Source organism: Mirounga angustirostris, unplaced genomic scaffold (assembly GCF_029215605.1).
Source record: "Mirounga angustirostris isolate CCGP_5_RB_7025 unplaced genomic scaffold, mMirAng1.0.hap1 SCAF_10, whole genome shotgun sequence".
Taxonomy (NCBI): Eukaryota; Metazoa; Chordata; class Mammalia; order Carnivora; family Phocidae; genus Mirounga; species Mirounga angustirostris.
Genome location: NW_026991718.1, coordinates 68,671,745 through 68,690,982, shown reverse-complemented (window position 1 = coordinate 68,690,982; position 19,238 = coordinate 68,671,745). Strand labels below are relative to the sequence as shown.

At 33.4% G+C, this 19,238-nt stretch overlaps 1 protein-coding gene across 17 annotated transcripts in view; it reads right to left on the bottom strand.

Moving 5' to 3' along the window:
• The window catches only part of NRXN1 (neurexin 1), a 1,136,941-nt gene that overhangs the window by 1,027,275 nt on the left and 90,428 nt on the right, over positions 1 to 19,238 (bottom strand). For 8 of the 17 annotated variants that reach the window (XM_045885009.2, XM_045885012.2, XM_045885016.2 and 5 more), the window contains exons 2-4: positions 7,276 to 7,293; positions 3,980 to 4,009; positions 3,206 to 3,217 (exon numbers count right to left, since the gene is read on the bottom strand). The exons of 4 other annotated variants lie outside the window; for them this stretch is intronic. In XM_045885009.2, the coding sequence (XP_045740965.1) occupies positions 3,206 to 3,217; positions 3,980 to 4,009; positions 7,276 to 7,293 (60 nt within the window). The remainder of the gene's footprint in view (positions 1 to 3,205; positions 3,218 to 3,979; positions 4,010 to 7,275; positions 7,294 to 19,238) is intronic. 5 more of the 17 variants (XM_045885013.2, XM_045885011.2, XM_045885014.2 and 2 more) reach the window with 4 other exon arrangements.

Here is a 19,238-nt window from a genome sequence, read left to right as displayed (position 1 = left end):
GAGTAAATAATTACTGAAATGAAACAACCAGTTAAACAATCATGGAAAAAACAAAAACAGAAACAAAAAAACAACTCAATTCCCAGGCAAATAAACAAACCTAAATTCTAAATAGAATGGAGAATAAAGTTAGCACTGTCAGTGGTCCTAAGAATACTAATGACAAACTTCAAGCTTAAAAAAAGAAAGCAAACACAATTTTCACAAAACCCATTTGGATCCATCTAGCCACAACTAGCAGAAGCAAGGTTGGCTCTAGATAACACCTCTCTTCAGCTATCCCAAAGAAAGCTATGTTTCATTGAAACCAAGTTTATTCCTAACTGCGTCCAGTTAAAGGTGACATGTCCTTGTTCAGAAAACACGAAAACAAATACAAATAATTAACTCTAAAGTTTGAAGTAGAATGACCAACTGAAAATATGAGGCAAGATGGCCTATGGGAAGAGTGAGAAAGCTTCCATTTCATTCATTATGATTCTGCCATCACATGGCAATGATCCTTAACATGTCTCCTTAACATAGCTTAGCTGTTCTTGTCATGTACACATCATAAGGGATTCTGCAGTTTCCAAACACTGAAAAATTAATTAGGGAGTAAAGGATCCACACCAACTATGTAAGGATACATCACAAAATGGTATCAGTGCTTACCTCTAGGGAGAAGACTGAGGAGGATGAAGAAGGTTAACAGGAGTAATGTTCTCTTTAGATGACTTTTGTTTTTGGGGTTTTTTGTTTTGTTTTTTTGTTTTTTTAAGAAATAGCATTCATCTATCACTGGGCATTTAACTTTTAGAAAATATTTAAAAATCCATATAGAAAAAAATCAAAATGATAATGTTTTTGAATCCAGTTTTGCCTCTGGACTCAAAAAAAAAAAAAAAAAAGAAAGAAAGAAAGACATTAATGCACATATGTCAAGAAAAATGCTCCAGGATTATACTATGATGGAAAGATTTAGGAAGCAATAAATAAATAAATTATTTCAGAGTGGACAGGTTTAACACCTATTTTATGCACAACTAGGATTTAACTTGATATTGAAGCTAGAGTGGGAAGTTTCTAGGTATTTTTTGATTCCTTCGACATGTGGCACAGGACAAGGAGAGCTACCTAAGGGAAGCCCCTGATTCATGTTATCTTTATCTTTTCTGAATGTTATTCACATTTTTTTTAACATTTTCAGCACTTCCATTCTGTCATTTATACTAATTTGTCCACGTTTTCATTTCCCTAATAAACTGAAACTCTTTGAATGTGCATACCATGTCATAGTCAAGATTGTATTTTTGCTCTAGAATGCAGATTTGTTGAACTGATTTATAATTAAAGAAGACTTACAAATCATGTTTCTCAATTCTATACATCTAATTAACCAACATGTAAAGGTTACCACTCTGATTTGCAAAATATTCAAATCTATCTTAAAATCTTTTCCCCATTTAACAACAAAAAGCATCCTGGTTCCATTAACAGAAGAAAAATGTAAAGGAACAACCAAATTCCTGCACTCTGTAGTTTTGTGCTGATTGAGGAATAAACTTCAATGAAAAGCGGTGAAGTAAAATATGTTTGACACACATGCCAACAGAAAACATTTAAGACTGACATATAAAACTGAATGAAGTTAAGTGACACTTAGCATTAATTACATCAAAACAAGTATCAGCTGAGTATAAACATGAATTATTCTCTATCTAGAGTTAAATGGTTATAGAATTAAAAGATTATTTTTGAGTTACTTTTTTACAACATAACGTATATGTGTATGTATATTTAGAAAGTTTGTGTATATACATGCATTCATACATATACAAACACATACACATATAGTTTACTCAGCCAGTAAAATAAAATATAAATACAGTTCCCTCTATGACATCCTGAATCCTCTAAGAAGGAACATGGTAGGAAATGCCCACTAAGAAAGGGAAGTAGATGAGAATTCGACATAAAAACTTTAGAAAACCTCCCAAATGGTACATGAAATCTCAAAAACAATTGATAAATACTGCCATTTGTGTAGTTGCTGGAAGGCTTAAAACAATATTAAATTATAATATTGGAAATGGTTGACCAAAACACAAACTGCAACAGCATATGTTCTCTTTTTATTGGCTCAAAATACCCAAGCAACATTTGTTTCTAAAGCTCAATTTTACACATTTAAAACTGATATCATTTCTTACTTATTGCCTGGCTCATGTTCAGGTGCTTTTTCAAGTAGAAAAGTTTCCCTGCTAGATGACACAAACGTAAAGGTGAAAAACTGTGAGCTTTTGTCCCAATTCAGATTTAGACACAGAGCACAAGAAAATTTAGAGAATTTAAGGATAAGACACATTCCTGCATTACAAATAAAAACAAAACCCATGAAAAACAAAAACAAAACAAACAAAAACAAAAACTAGAGACCAAGGGCACATTCAGTAATACGTAGTTAAAAATGGTTAATTTAAAGGCTATGATACATATTTACCACAGCTACGTATCATCTACCTCCTGTTAATGAAAACACTAAACACAATGTGGTTGGCTCTAAATGGCAAATTAAGCATGCTTTTAAATCTAGCATCAATGCTGTCAAGGAGTACACATGCCTGACTTACCAAGTGATGCAGAAATGTATACCTGGTTGATAACGTTCTTAAAACAAAGTTAGTATGTGCAAAAGAAAGAACAGGCTTGTCTTGTTTCTTTGTCTCTTTCACAGTACTGCCTTTTCAAGTTATTGTGGAATTAATGTGTATATAGACATCTATCAGGCAACAAGGTGATGAGCGCACCACAGTACCATTTCAATGCTGCACATGCTTAGACGTCCCAATGCAAAATGGCTGGGGCAGGTGTGCTCCCGAGCTAAATGTTTGAGGATGACATATTTATGGTGACTGCACTCATCATTTAACTACCATTAAATGGTACTGCAAAAAAATGATCCTGAAACCTGTAGCTAATTTCTAAATATACTAATTATATAAGCAGCCGATGTGGAAAAAAATCACCCTGAAGAGCAAGAAAAAAAAAGAGTGAAACATTTTGATGGATTTTTCTTACCTTCAATTAATAAAATATTCATTAACACTCATACCCACCTCCCAGTGCCCATTACTAATGCAAAAAGGTCTAAATACATTTTCATAATGTATACACACTATAATTCATACAGATGATATTAAGGAGAAATAAAATAATGTAATACCTTTACTTTTACCTATGGATTTGATGAAATGGTTCCATGAAGAAAGGGTTTCCATACAAAGAGAATAAAAAGAGAAACAACAATAAGAATTATGAATATATGTAAATGCACTACTCTTTGAAAATTAAACAAGACAAGAAAGTATAAATAAGGGTTTGAAAACACATGGAGATATAATCAGCACATGTTGAGAAATCTGCCTTCTTTTTTAAGGCAACATGCAAAAGAACTGAAACACCCATGCTCACTTTAAAAGATTACACAAAAAAGAAGATACACAATGACTGTACTATATGTAGAAAAAGTATTGATTCTGTGAAACACTATACTCAGCATTCGAGAAGCCAGAAGCCAAAGATGTCTGCATGTTCCCAAACTGCCATGCATGGGTGAAAAATGGACTCTTTTTGGTATAGTAGATTAAACTGAATATGGTATTAACTTCTGATGGTTCTCGGTTTTTCTTTACTATAGCTACCCTTAACTGCATATGCTTATAAATGTATGGAAACTTTCAATCACAAATTCTTATGTCTCACTTATCTGCAGATATTACAGTGCAAAGAATGACGGAAAAGAAAAGTCAAAGGAGCAAACCAAAATCAAACCAACAAATAAAGGGGAGAAAAACATGAAAAAATGTGAACCAAATTATGTATTATTTTGCAGCCAGATACTTTGCAAGCATTTGCCCATCCTTTGCAGTGATGGTTTAAAGCAGCTACAGAACAAGAAAACACTGAAAGCAGAGTGGAAAAGGAACAGAGCCCATACCTTGGTCGCCCATCATCAGGTGCGCCAGACCTTGAAGGGAAACAAGAGCACAGTCAGCAATAAACAAGGGAGCATGGGAAGGTAGGGTTGTCACGGTGACAAAAATGTTCAGTGACAGACATCTTGTTTCCTATGAGACGTGTCTGTATCACAGAGGCAAATCAAAAAGCATTCTTTCAACCCCTGGTTGGAATGCTTTGGGGCAAAGAGCTACAGTACTGCAATTTAAACACTGGCATATGCTGCCCTGTGTATTTCTTCGATGTATCAGTTGGAACGATCAAGAGCATAAAAGCATGACTTAAAATCCAAACCAATCCCTTAAATATTGCATCTGCCCTTTGTGCCCTTTGATGAGACTGTTTGGAACACTGCCACCACAAGGTTTCTTATTCTTTGGTGATGAAATTATATTTTTAAAAACCCAAAGAAATATCTGGAACATGGGCTGGGTCTGATCTTTTTCCCCTCATCAAAAAATGAGAAGTTTTATAATTAAATTAAAAAAAAATCCCTTAGTCACACTGAAATGATAATGCAGAAATGTCTACTTGTCTAACACATGTAGCAATTGACTAAGCTTGTTCAAATACAAAAAAGACTTTTAAACATGCAGCTGTAAAGTTGGAATTTACTACAGAATGATGTTTTTAGGAAACAATGGATCAGCTTTAAATAAGCTCAAGTAATTTTCCATGGAGAACAAAACTATTTAGTCTTTTACTTAAACATTATCTAAATACTAAACTATGAGTTAATGTGAATATATATATTTAATCATGTTTTATATTTTTATATAAATCATAATTTCATCAAGGAAGTTTTCAAAAATAATACTGAATTCCCTTTACTTAAATTATGTATTATCTGTTATTTGACAGTTTACTTCAGTTTGAAGATCACTCCTTTTCTAAAGAATACTGCTAATGTTCTTTTAAAAAACTCACTATCCAAGAAGATACTTTTTACTGAGAGGCATTAATTCCTAGTTCTTTATTCCATATTCGGAAACAAAGCTACTCCTCAATCCATGTCTATTTCAAGAATATGGGAAAATATTAGAGCGATATAGTAATACATACAGCAATTTCAGTGGAATTTATATTTCACTTCCTAGTGTTATTTCAAATATATTTGAGACTTTATTGAGCTACATGATATTATGCACCACTTACATCAATATTGAAATAATCTGCATTATTTCCTTAAAATTTTAGGAGTATTTAAACATCCCTGTGTGGCAGATACAATTACAAATCAACATATAATCAAAATATGAAAACTACTGAATATAGAAGTTTAATGTTACTGTAATATAGCTTTTTGTATTTTCAAAGTGATTGTAACAAAAAAACCACAGAGGCAGTTAAAAAAGTTTATGATCTGTTGGTTATTCTGTGTAGGTTATATAATTTTTCATCCAATTTCATTTTAAAACTACTATACATATTTCCTAAAAATAGTTTATAATTTTTGTAGACTAAATCAAGGCATGATCTCTGCATAAGATCTAACGTTTAGAAAATACATAAGACACTTCAAATAGTGGTTTTGAATACCACCTCAGTAAGGATGGAAGTTAATAAATCTCAAAAGCATTCACATTCCTCATGCTAGACTTTCTTACCTCTAAGGGAGCTCCACTATATTGCCAAAGTCAAGTTATAAATAGGAATGTTACAATTATGATTGAATAAACTTTATTACAATAGTTTATGGGCCTATACTCTGAAAATGTTGTCAAAATTTTTCATGGGATGCATGTGTGAGGAAAGAGGCACTCAGGCTTATTAGGCTGATTTTAAAGTTCCTGGAATGCAACTGGATTTAAAGAGAAAGAACAAAAACATGGAACATTTTACAGAATGCTCAAGGAAATGGAAAAGAAGTTGAAAAGGTACTTATTAAAAAAAATTCAATCCAATTTACATACATAATATAAATGATACTGATTTTGAAAGATGTCAGACCCTTAGGGTAATATCATCTTTACCAAGTGCATATTCACATGCTATTAAAATTATAGTATAGAAAAACAGAAGCCATATACAGAGCCAACATTGGAAAAACAGTCATTGATGATTACTTTTGAAATCTTAATCTATTCTAGTTAAATAATGGAATAGAAATGTTCAGCAACTAAGCAACTAATGTTCAGCATGTTATTTGTGAAAGTACCACAAATAACATGCTGAAGGCTGCTATTGACCCAAATTTGTATTACCATGAGTTGCTCTTTGGGACATCAAATCTGAGTAACTTTAATAGCTATCTGTAACCTCAGATGGGAAGTCTTTTTCTAAGACACATATCATTCTGTAGAAATGTTCATTATTTTTACAGAATGGCTCTATCTCAAAATATTGCAGCAAAATAAAATATGTTAAGATAATGTTAAAATATGTTAAAATAAAAATGTTAAACACTTCTCAAATATAGACATTCGTTAAATGTTTATGCAAGAATTGTTAATGCTGTGATTATATAAGCTGATGGAACATCAACTTCCCTCTCACAGTTCTTTGGTCTATCTAGAGATAGATTTGTTTGGCGGGACACTGACTTACACATTTAAGTTCTTTAAAGATAAGAATGTTGAAATATGTTTTAGTTTGTTGGATTCCATAGGAAAAATGTGTAACTTTCTCAAAGTGCCTTACAGAGATAATTTTGAAAAAAACTTTAATAAGCCTAATAGTTTTATTTAACAGACACAGAATATGACAAATATACTTACCAGTAATTATGCTGGAGTGCTGTACACTTTCATTTCCAATGGCCAGTGGCTTATTTTTTAATCTAAATTTATGCCTCTTATAGTCAATGCTTTATTCTGTGTTCTTTATATAAGTCAAATCATTTGAAATTAAACTAATGAGCTTGAGGTGATGTGATGCTAAACATTTCCAAAAGAAAATAAATCATTTTGATCAAGAAAAAAAAAATGGAAAAAAGATCATGCACTGTGTTCTGAAACTGCAAAGAAACACTTTCTCATTTAAAATAAAAGAAGAGGATTGTATCATTTTTTCCATACAGAACACTGCAATAAGTATTTTAAGTTTTACATGGGATGCTGGAAGCCATTGAGGATTGGAGTTAAGGCTGAAGGAGTTTCATGTACTTAGGGGCTAATGGGGTTGAGAGTGCATGTTCTATTATGAAAAGTGATACACAATCCAGAAATCAACAAATGCTCAGAAGTTCAACTTACCGTCTAAATTCGAGATGTACTCTATCAATACTAAGAAATAAAAGGCAAATGAGAGTTGGAAAATAAAGTTGAAAGCACCCACCTTCCACATTGTTGTCTTCTGAAAGCACATGACAAGGAGGGAGAGAAAAGGAAAAACATTCATTAAGCAGCATGCAGACTGGACCTTTGCCTGTGCATGTCTTCCTCATGCAAGGCACCAAACACATCATGCAAGTGCTCCATCACTACGGTTCAAAGGGGAAAACAAAATCATGGGAAGCAGGTTCCCGCCTACTGGCAGCATTTAAAGAATGTGAGACAAAATTTTGGTAATAACTGCCATGTCCTGAGCAAGGAAATGTAAAAAGTCTTCCACTGTCCTGTGTAAAATAAACATTCTTACATGTTGCTGATGTGGCTTTCCCAGGCAATTATTTTTAAAGGCTGATTTATTTATTTATTTATTTATCTATTTACAATTCCAAAAAATTCTATTCCTAAACACTGATTTGGACTTGGATAAAATAAAGTCCATTGCCAAGAGCCATGAAATTTCACTTAAAAGGTACTTCACTTGTACAGAATATGTAATCCATTTACCATCATGGCCTTTAAATATTTCTAATACTTCAATTTCTTTCCTTAAACACAACATAAACCTACGTAACTGAAATTCATAATATGGCTTATTTATAGCGTGTTCATATTTCATTGCAAATAATGGTAGTTTATCGTTATTTGTGAAAAAGGCTAATTTTTAAAACTGTTAACTAGAAAAAGTAATCCTTGCAAGAGAAGTCCATTTGGGAGCTGTTCTTTAGACAAAATTTATCATGATTTATTGACTTTGTACTTCTGTTTACGGTGGGAATATGAATATAGTTAATATAAGGACAATACTTGGTAAACTTTCCTTTATGTGTCCATATAACCTACATAATATTTACATATTTTCATATATTTGTGTGTATTTCCATATGTGCACATATACACGTATATATATACAAAGACACACACATAATTCAAGCAGATTTTGCATGTGTTTCCCACACATAAACAATGCAAGGGTATGGGATTTAAACTATTTTTAGTAACTACTAGACAATTCATGTACTATTGATACACAGGGCTTAGCATCCAGGTAAGAAATGGAAGAGAGAGCTGTTTTCCAGGACTAGACAACAGCAAGGTTTCAGTACTTATCAAATGTTTCCAATAATAAAATAGAGCCATGTTGACATTTCTAGTCTCATTCTTTTATTTAATCAGCTGTAATTTTAAAAATGGTTATTTGATCAAAAGCGTTTATAAAGAACAAAACAACAGCAAGCGTGGGAACTTGGAGAAAAATAACTTATAAATGTGCCATGTCATAAGGTTCAACAAATAACTCTTTCTAATTGTTAAAGTTACTAATGAATTAGAAATCATCAATTTTGTTTAAAATCTATTAGCTGGAAACTGAAATATCAACATAGGCACATTTATTGATGGGGTCCTAACATATAATAGAAAATAGTAGATAAATGTGGACAATAGCATCTGGACAAAATACTTGGTTTGCCAGAGCTTATTTTAAAAGATATAACAACAACAAAAAAAGACAAATATTTGATATGTGATATTCATTTCCTGATTGGTTTGGTTTCTAATCTGCTAAATAAGGAATTAAGACTGGATTTGCTACTTTTCAATGGCTACTCTGGACACAAATATTGAAGATTTATTTTACTACACTGGAAATTCCACAAAGATACAGATTATTTCAATGTTTAAGACACACTTTCATTTTATGTTAACCACCCTTTGAAATTCTATTCCCCATTTCAGACACTTGCTTAAAAAAATAAAATTGTTTAATACATAGGAGAGAACAACAAAATCAGGGAGTTCAAAGGAGAGACAACTGTCAAAATAGTCTATCATTTATTATGGCTCTACTTAATTTCTGTAAACAAAGACTGGCAAACATGATTGTGAGTAGCACAGTCTCAGGAAAATCGTTTTTTGGTAAAGTGCTGCATGAAAATCTAACAGTAAACGAAAAATGAAAAACAAAGTAAAACAGGCCCAGGCTCGACACCAATTTTATAAATGTGCTAAATAAGATAAGGAAAGGAAGTTGTGCTATAATAAAATCAAGGTCATTGACTCTGATCCCCTGAGAGTTTTCTTCTTTCTCTATTAACTAAGACACAAGGCCACAGGCAGCACCATTGATCTTGCCCTGCCATCCAGCATGTTTCTGAGTTTTTATTCAGAGAGAACAGGCTAACTAATGGGACCCTCTGTATGTAAATCCAAGTCATGCCCAATGTGTAAACAAATCCTGACTTGACCAAGTTCAGAAAAATGGGCTGTCTCAGAAGACTTAGATTAAAAAAAATAATCAGGAGCACTTGCCTGGCTCAGTCGGTAGAGTGTGAGACTCTTAACCTCAGGCTTGTGAGGAGTTCAAGCCCCATGTTGGGCATGGAGCCTACTTAAACAAATTTAAAAATTAAAAAAAATTTTTAAATAAAGTACTAGAATAAAAGGAAGGGTAATATTAACTCCTATATTTTAAAAAAATAGAATAAAAGAAGAAACTGGCTTGGAACAGACTTTATTGACTTTCCATAAATTTTTAGACTCAATCTTACATTTAAAAAAAACCCTTCTCTTTACTTGTATCATTCTATTCTACCCCTTTGGTATCCATTTGTTTGCTTTAGTTAATTTAAAATCTGTTAACCTAGGGGCATCTGGGTGGTTCAGTCGGTTAAGCATCCGACTCAATTTTGGCTCAGGTCATGATCTCAGGGTCCTAGGATCAAGCCCCACGCTGCATTTAGCAGGGAGTCTGCAGGAGATTCTGGAGATTATTGCTCTCCCTCTGCCCCTCCCCCCACTCGTTCACTTGCATGCTCTCTCTCTAAAAAAAATAAATTTGAAAACAAATTTAAAAATCTGGTTAACCTAAAGATGATCCCTACATTATTGCATATTTTGCACATAATTATAAATAGCAGGGAGTGTGCTGGAGATTCTCTCTCCCCCTCTCCCTCTAACCCTCCCCTCACTTGCTCGCTCACACGCTCTCTCTCTCTCTCTAAAAAAAAATAAATTTGAAAACAATTTTTTTAATTTGGTTAACCTAAAGATGATCCCTACATTATTTTGTAATTTGGACATAATTATAAATGGTGGTAGTGCTATAATTTACAATCATTCTCCAAGGGTTTTTTCTTTTCTCTTTCCTTTCTACTTGGTTTTTGAAATAAAAGAATATTGAGTTTAAAAAGAACAGTTTTCCTCATAAATTCAACTTTTGCTTTCTCTTTGTAGATCTTTTGCAATCAAATAGTATTTTGATTTTTAACAGCAACAGAGAGGGGGCAAAATTTGGTACGCCAGAGTGTAAAGGTAAAACAGTATATTTTGCTTTAGTGTAAGGTAGAAAGCAGTCCATCCAGCCTTACCTGTGGACACTGTCAAGTTAGGGAAAAGCTCTCGGTTTGCAGAAAACCCTGGCTTCTTAATTCTGCTGACTAATCCTGCTGTGTACATGAAGTGAGTCTTAATAAGCAACTTTACTATGATGACCATGCCGCCTATAAAGATCACACTCATTTTTTTTTTCATTGTGAAAATAAGGAATGAAAGCAAGAAAAAGATACCTTAAATTTTCTTTTTCTTTCAAATAAGACATGTTTCCCTCACAAAAATGAGAATAGGCACCAGAACATCAGTCATGTTATGAATAATTTGTGTGCTGTTGACATGAAGGGAAGTATATTCTTGAATTACTTCAAAAGAGCATCTCCACAAAAAATTTTCCTTCGACCCCCCAGCTTATAAGAATGCAAGGACAGTAAGTTTAATTTATCGTGAGTGTTCTTTGCACATAATTTTATTTACATACTTCTAGGAAAAGAAAAATGAGTAAGAAAGCAAATGCATTTGCTTCAATATAAAGCAAATCAGGAATTTAATCATGACCAGTGGATAAGTTAAAGTGTTGTATAAAATATCACAGGTAACTCCTTTTTGAATAATCAACGTTTAAGTTTAGCAATATTAAAGGTTTCACCTAAACCTGCAAGCAAGAGGCAACTTACGTGCTTCATTTTATGTTCAAAATTGAGTGAAAGTAATCTGTCACCACTTGGCTGTTCCTTCTCTCTTTTGTCTTCCTTCCTTCTCTGCTAGTTGCTTGTGACCAGCAACCTTTATTTTTCTTTGGCTCCCTCTCTCCTTCATCAAAACTGCCTCTCCTACAGGTGACTTCCCACCCAGATCTATGCATTCCAAAGTGGGGTACATAGTAACAAAACTGGTGGTGGTGCAGGCCAGCAGAAAGAGGAATACCGAGTAAGATTTTATTTCCTTCTTACATACATTGAGCTTCCTATCTTCTATCCTCGCCTTTCCAGCCCCTTGCATTATTTTCAAGACTTTATCCCTCATTTGGAGGATTAAATGCCAGTAGAGCAGAGTCTGGTTCCCATGGTGGCACCAGATGGAGCTTTGCTTTATTTTATTTTTCCTTTGGTGTTAACAGTGAAAGCCTTTAGAAAGCCTCAATCATCTGGGAATGCTTCAAGAACTGGGAAATGGAGGAAAGCATTGAAACTGTGGATTTGTGTGACATGTCAGCTGGAGGAAGAGAAATGCTGGCCAGAATCAAGAGAAAGTTCAAACAGTAAATGAAGCAAAAAGGTCCATTATGGAGGCTTATGGAAGGAAAGAAACAGCCGGGGCAGGAAGGCTCGTTCCCAAAAAAAAAAAAAAAAAAAAAAAAAAATTTTTTTTAACAGGTGCCCTCAGCCACTTGTTTTAAATCTACCTAAATAGCATTCCCACCCAGCTTGCTGGAATCCCAGTCTTAGGGCATGAGGGGAACCAACTATAATAGCTAATACTTTTTCTTCCTCTCTTCACTGTTCAGGAGTAAAAGAAGGGGTATCTCTAAACCAACGTGCAGCAGCAAGGACATGCCTGGCATCACACTTGGAACTATAAAAACATTTTCCCTAGCAACATTCTGAGCAACACCCAACTATACTTTTGGTAAAAAACAAACAAACAAACTATGATTCAAGTATATTACGGAATTAATTGGAGTCCTTTGTGAAGTGGTCTGAGTTTACCTTGCCTGACAGTGTTGTTTCTGTTGGAAAATGTGATATGAGTTTCAACTTATTTATTCCAAGAACTTTTGAAACAGTACTTTCCAAAGTTGCAGACTTTGTTTCTGCACCACACAGGTGCCGATTTTGTTACAAAGTTCGTGGCATTCCATTCAAAATGCTCCGTCTTGTTAACAGAGGAAGAAAGGAGGACAGGAAGAAAGGGAAAAAGGATGAGAGAGAGGAAAGATAATTGTATGGCCTATTCTTCTGGTACATAAGCTGTTCAATGGACCTGATGAAATTTAACATCTATTAGTCAACATATTAAAATATATACAGAATGGCTCAAACTATACTGAATCTATCTTTGAAACTATACAATTTCAAATTTTATTTTCATGGGGGACTATGACAAAGATTTTGTTTTGTTTTTATAGCTTCAATTCTTCCCTACAAATGTTAACTTTGAGTTAACATTGTTATGTTAATTTCAATAGGTGGACTTACAGAAGGAACATTATATATGAGTGACCATAAAAACGGTGACAAGAACAGTCTACCGTGTTTCTGCTCAAGTCACTCGTTTTTATTGTTTTATTGCTTACTTAGAAATAAACATTTCCTGGGCGCCTGGGTGGCTCAGTTGGTTAAGCGACTGCCTTCGGCTCAGGTCATGATCCTGGAGTCCCGGGATCGAGTCCCGCATCGGGCTCCCTGCTCGGCAGGGAGCCTGCTTCTGCCTCTGACCCTCCCCCCTCTCATGTGCTCTCTCTCTCTCATTCTCTCTGTCTCAAATAAAAAAAAAAAAAATATTTAATAAAAAAAAAAAAAAAGAAATAAACATTTCCTAATATGAAACTGACAAGAGAAAATTGAGCAGTGTTAGCATGTATTTTCCCACCCAAACTCAATCATTGCTATACAACTTCAAAGAAAGCTGGTTAAGGTAAGGAGTGCTTCCTTCCTAAAAGTCTGAAGTCATCATATTTTAGAGAGAGCAGGAAAGTTCTTGGATTAGAGTTGGGAGAATAAATTTAAATACAATCCTATCTAACTACCCAACTTACCACCACTTCTTATGGTTATATGGATGTGCCAGTACTCAGATATGACTTTTCTTACGAACAAATGAATGGGAGATATCCTCTAGGTGTGTGGAACCAGAAGAGAATTCTCCACAGAGTGTCCTAGGTTCTCCAAAATTAAGATGGAGAGTAGCTGAACTTCTGCTGAAAACCACCAATGGCCCTCATTTGACAGAACTAACACAGGCTAGATTTATACTTTTTTCACTAATTATTTTATTGCAGAGAATTTTCAAGTAAAGTTCCAAATATTTTTTATTTTACTCATCTATACTTAGTTTCTCAGACCAGTCCAAAACAAATTTACTTCATTTCTCTGAGAAAAAGCAAACATATTTTAAGTATGGGTCTGTTGCATGAAAATAAGACTAAGTCAACCATAATGTAAAAAAAAGTTCTAAATTTAGAGTTTAATAAATTAGATTTATATACACTGAATAGAACTATCAGTTCTTCAGGGCTTTTAGTTTTCATTTTCTTCAGTATTTAAGACACTGTACATTACTTATACTTAAATTTTAAAAACCCCAAGACATTTACATATTTTATAATTCATGACTAATTTAATTTTAAAGTTTAATAAAAGTCACTGAAAATCATTTTAAAGGAAATGGACTGTTTTTGTTTGTTTTTCTAAATAAATGAGAGAGTATGCAAAATTTTCTTAGGAGTCTCCTGGGATTGACTAAAATATACTATAATGACCCAAATACCTAGTTATCTTTTCAACTACAGCACATTTCAATAGGAAGATGACTGTTACAAAGAATTCTTCTGCTTCTCCAAAGCCTGAAATCATTTAGTCCAATAGCACCTAAGGCTGAAACATGAAATTACTGTTTTCAGATCAAAATTGGTCAAACAGCAATAGTTTAATATGGTTAAATCTAATATTTCTAAGTTGATGGTCTTCTCTGCCTCCTAAATATAATGTAGTAATATCAAGTTAAACCAAAACACTACTGAATTCCTGAGAATCAATCCATGGTGGTTACCCTTCTGGCGAGGGTAAGCACAGCATAACATATAGAGTTGTTGAATCACTATGTTGTACCCCTGAAACTAATGTAGCATTGTGTGTCAACTAGACTTCAATCAATCAACAGCAATGATAAAAAAAAGGGAAGCAGAAAACAGAGTGAATGAAATTTTTATAAAATATTTCATAAAATATTATGAAGATTTCAAGAAACTTGTTCCAAATGTTCAAGAGAAATAAGAAATAATATACTAATACTTAGGTCATCTTACCACTTTAAATGTACTTGCATAAATATTGTCTTATATAATCTTTATATTATCTCATCAGTTAACCTGCTATGGTTGAGAGACTTGTCCAAGATAGCTAAGTAAAAAGTAGAAGGTGCTAAGAGTGTACAGAAAGTATGTTGGAAGTCTCCTTGTCCAAGTTTGTGTGAATTTCAAAAATTGTTTTGAAAAGAAAATGAACATAAGGAATTTGGGTAATACAGGGTAATGCTGGTATGTCTACTAAACCTGTGTTATGTTCCTGAAACTATTACCAAAATGCATCAATTAGGATCACTTTTTTTAAAGTAATATAATAAAGGAGTAAAAAGACTGTATTTATGATTTTTTTGACCCTTTTGTAAGAAGGCAGAAATATTTTTGGAAAATACCTCCTTCTTAATTGCATTTATGTGTTGATTCTATAAAGTTCAGAAAATGTTATACTGTTTACTTTCCTTTACTGAAGAAAAAAAAATGTCCCAGGACTCTTCTCCCCTGTGCTATTAAAATATTTCCCAAAGGGAAAAAAATAAATAAATAAACTAAAACAAACAGACTAAAAAAAAAAAGCACATTTAGAGAATCTTCGCCCTACTTTAATAGCAAAAAGCAGACCAGGTTAGTCAATGTGTTGACCTGTGGGCATTCTAACCACTAGAAATAAGAGGAATATTATCCATAAATTTACTGCTGTTGTTAAAATTTAAAGGCATGCTTATTCAGAGCACATAAAATTTTGCATCCTCTTTTTAAATATGTAAAATAAAAAGACACTTACATTCCCAAATATTTTGGAAGGTTAGGTAATGTATGTATTTGCCACACAAAGTATATTTGCCCTTTCATTTTAGTTATAAAATGCAAATCTGATAAATTACTACTTCTATTCCTTTTACATATATGTTGTATAGTAAACCTGGGGACTGAACAGCAAGTCCTAATCTTTTTTAAAATTTGAATCAGTACACAAGTAGGAAGAAAAACTAAATAGATTGTCCAAACTCTTATTTTCTTTAAAAGTAAAATCAAATATAATAACTTTATGTTAAAGACTAAGAAGAAAATAATTTGTTCGTAGGCACAACCAATTCTATATTTTTTAGGATTTCATATGTGTAGTTATTTGTCTTAATATCTAGTACTTAGGCCCATATGAATGCAAGCCCATGCTGCAGAGGGAGCCATGAGCTTGAACAATCTACACCTTATCTGCTGATTTACCGATCTGTAAAATCAAGTCACCACAAATACAAGCCTTTAAGGTAGCCTTATAATTCCCCATCTTATCTTTTCCTAAAATGCCATTCGCTGCTTAAGAAAACCTGTTGAAATACGAAGAGATTTCTTTTTTGGACTCTTGTAAAACATACTGCAACGTTAATTCCATCATACAAAACAGTTCATTTTATTTTTTAAAATGAAACTATATGAATGCGATATAACTAATTATTTCTTGGCACTTCTGTAAACTGCTTTCCGATTACTGGAAAGTCTGAATTCTTTTTGACCCAAACAACTTTCAAAGATTGAATTTTCAAAATCATCTCATCAGGTTATAATTCATCACACATTGCTCTGAAGTACGTCGCAATACCATGCTATAGGAAGCACTTCATAAACTCTGCTCTAGAGGCCATACAAGCAGCTGTACCATCTCTCTGACACGTGCACACACACCCACTTAGTCTGTTCTTTCATAAACAAATTCAAACTTAGATATTTTTCTCAATAAAAATATTTTCCTACAAAAGTTAATGTGGGTAGGGGTGCCTGGGTGGCTCAGTTGGTTAAGCATCTGCCTTCAGCTCAGGTCATGATTTCAGAGTCCCGGGATCGAGCCCCGCATCGGGCTCCCTGCTCTGCAGGAAGCCTGCTTCTCCCTCTCCCTGTGCTGTTCCGCCTGCTTGTGCTCTCTCCCTCTCTCTCAAATAAATAAATATCTCTTAAAAAAAAAGAAAAAAGCTAATGTGGGTAGAATAAGAAACTATTTACAATAAATATTTGATGGTATCATCAATAATAACACAATTACTACTTTACTCCCCCGAAAATATATTTATCTGCTGATAATAAACATTAAATAAATTATAAATTTCTCTCTTTCCCTCTCTTTTTATTTTAACTTTACATGTTTGTCCATGTCAGAAGAGAAGAAAAGCATTTACTAACTCCAAGTCTAGTATGTTAGCCATCAGACTTTTACGCCTACTTACGTATGAATTAAAATTAATTACAATTAAATAAAATAAAATAATTAGTTTCTAAGTTGCAATAGCCAAATTCCACATTCTTGCAGTCATATGCGGTCATTGGCTACTAGACTGGACATCACAGATTATGAACATTTCTATCATTGCCGGAAGTCCTATTGGTCAGTATTAAGGGTTTTAAATAAGTTATCACTTCTCTGGTAATATATTTTAATATAAAGCTGTTACATGATATATATGTAGTTGCTATTTTTGTTTATAAAAGGAAATAATTTAAATTCATAATGATATTTTTAAAGGGACACCTAAAATGATATTAGATATGGTCACTGAATTTGTACACTGAGAAGAACTATATGATAGTTCCATTTTAACTTTAAAATAAAAACAAAAGTTGAGAAATAACTCTAATGCTAAAATGTCTTTCAATAATATAAGCTCTGGATAATTATTACTCTTTTCATCATAAGTCCTTTTTCTTAAGCCTCACAGATAATGATAAAATGTTAAATATGTTTTGATTTTTAAGTGAAATTAAACAAGCAATCAAATAACTTTTCTCTTGATTCCTCCCCACTTCTCTCAGTATTCTCCAGTAGGTCATTTAATATTATTTATCATAGACTTTATGTGTAAACTATATGATAGTTTAATAGCAACAGCAGTTTTTAGATTAGTAAAAAGTACCCTCCATCCCACAATCGCATATAATAAGTTCTCTTACATTTAATAAGTCAAAGATTTCCCTTTCTATAAAACAGGCCTCTTACTGAATAATACCCTATGGGAAAATAAACCAAATGGGCAAATAAAGTTTAGGATCAACATTTCTGTAACACTGAAATACAACAGGAAAGAAATATAAAAGAATAAAAAGAGCAGCTCAAACCTCTAGTTAATTCTATAAAAGTCCTAGATCCTGTTAAGGGGCTAGTACGTGATAACAAATGTATCATTGAGTAAGCAAATAAAAACTATGAATAGGACAAATAGAAAAATAACTCCAAATATGGAAGCATTAACTGTAGAGTAGTAAAAGAAAAAAAAGTGGCAAAAATTTTGGAGATGAAATGATGAACTAACATGTTTTATATAAAAAATGAGTAAGATGCACAACAAAAATTTAGAGTAGACCTAGAAAGTCTATTTTCAGTATTTAAAAAAATGTAGGCCTGCTCTTAAAGTTGAACACTGTCCACTTTATTATCAAAAAGTGTCATTTTTCATTATTGGTTAGGGACATCCAAACTCTACTTTTACAAGGTAAGGGAAATGAGGCAATATTAAGAATAAAAACAAAAATATATTTATAATATTCACTATACACCTTAATAAATAACAATCTAGGTATCCCAAAGAGCTGTTGTTTGGTAAGCGAACCAAGTACTGAGAAGGACAGCTGATTTCTATAGATTACTGAGGTCACCTCATATCTTAGTCCAACCCAGATATTAGAATGGCTTGAAAGAGATTATGCGATATAACCATGTATTTATTTTATTTTCAAAGAAGAAAATGTATATTGCAAAACCAGAGGCAGATCCTGATTCAGTACTTACTATGGACTGAATATTTATATCCCCCCAAAATTCTTATGTTGAAACCCTACTTCTCAGTATGACAATATTAGAAGCCTTTGGGAGGTTATTAGGGTTACATGAGCTCATCAGAGTGGAGCCCTCATGAATGACATCAGTGCCCTTATGAGTCCTGAGAGAGCTTGCTTCCCCTCTCTGCTCGCCACCATATAAAGATACAATAAGAAGTCCACAGCCTTCAACCTGGAAGAGGGCTCTCACCAGTCCTTGACTATTCTGGCACCCTGATCTCAGATTTGCATTCTCCAGAACTGTGAGAAATAAATTTCTGTTTTTTATAAGCCACCCAGTGAATGATACTTTGTTATAGCAGCCTCAACTAAGACAGTACTATTTTAGATCTTGTATTACTAGAGAAAACTCACTGGTACATAAAATAATAGGACACAAAAACTTAATAGATTTCTGATATTATTACAATAAATGAGAAAAAAATTAGTTGCACCATATGTACAGTATGTGGAATGGCTAATATCTGCTAGCAACTGTAGATCATGGCAGTCTAGTAGCTTAGGATATGTGTACCTTACAGCTGTCTGAAGTAAATTACATTCAAAATGTGCAATGTTACAAGTAATACTCAACCTATGGGGAAAACATGATGGAAAAAGAGTAGAAAAGCCACTATTTTTTTAAATACTGACTAGGGGCGCCTGGGTGGCCCAGATAGTTGGTTAAGCATCCGACTCTTGATTTCGGCTCAGGTCACAATCTCAGGATTGTGAGATTGAGCCCCACATCGGGCTCCACACTGGGCATGGAACCTGCTTCAGATTCTCTCTCCCTCTGCCCCTCCCACCTCTCT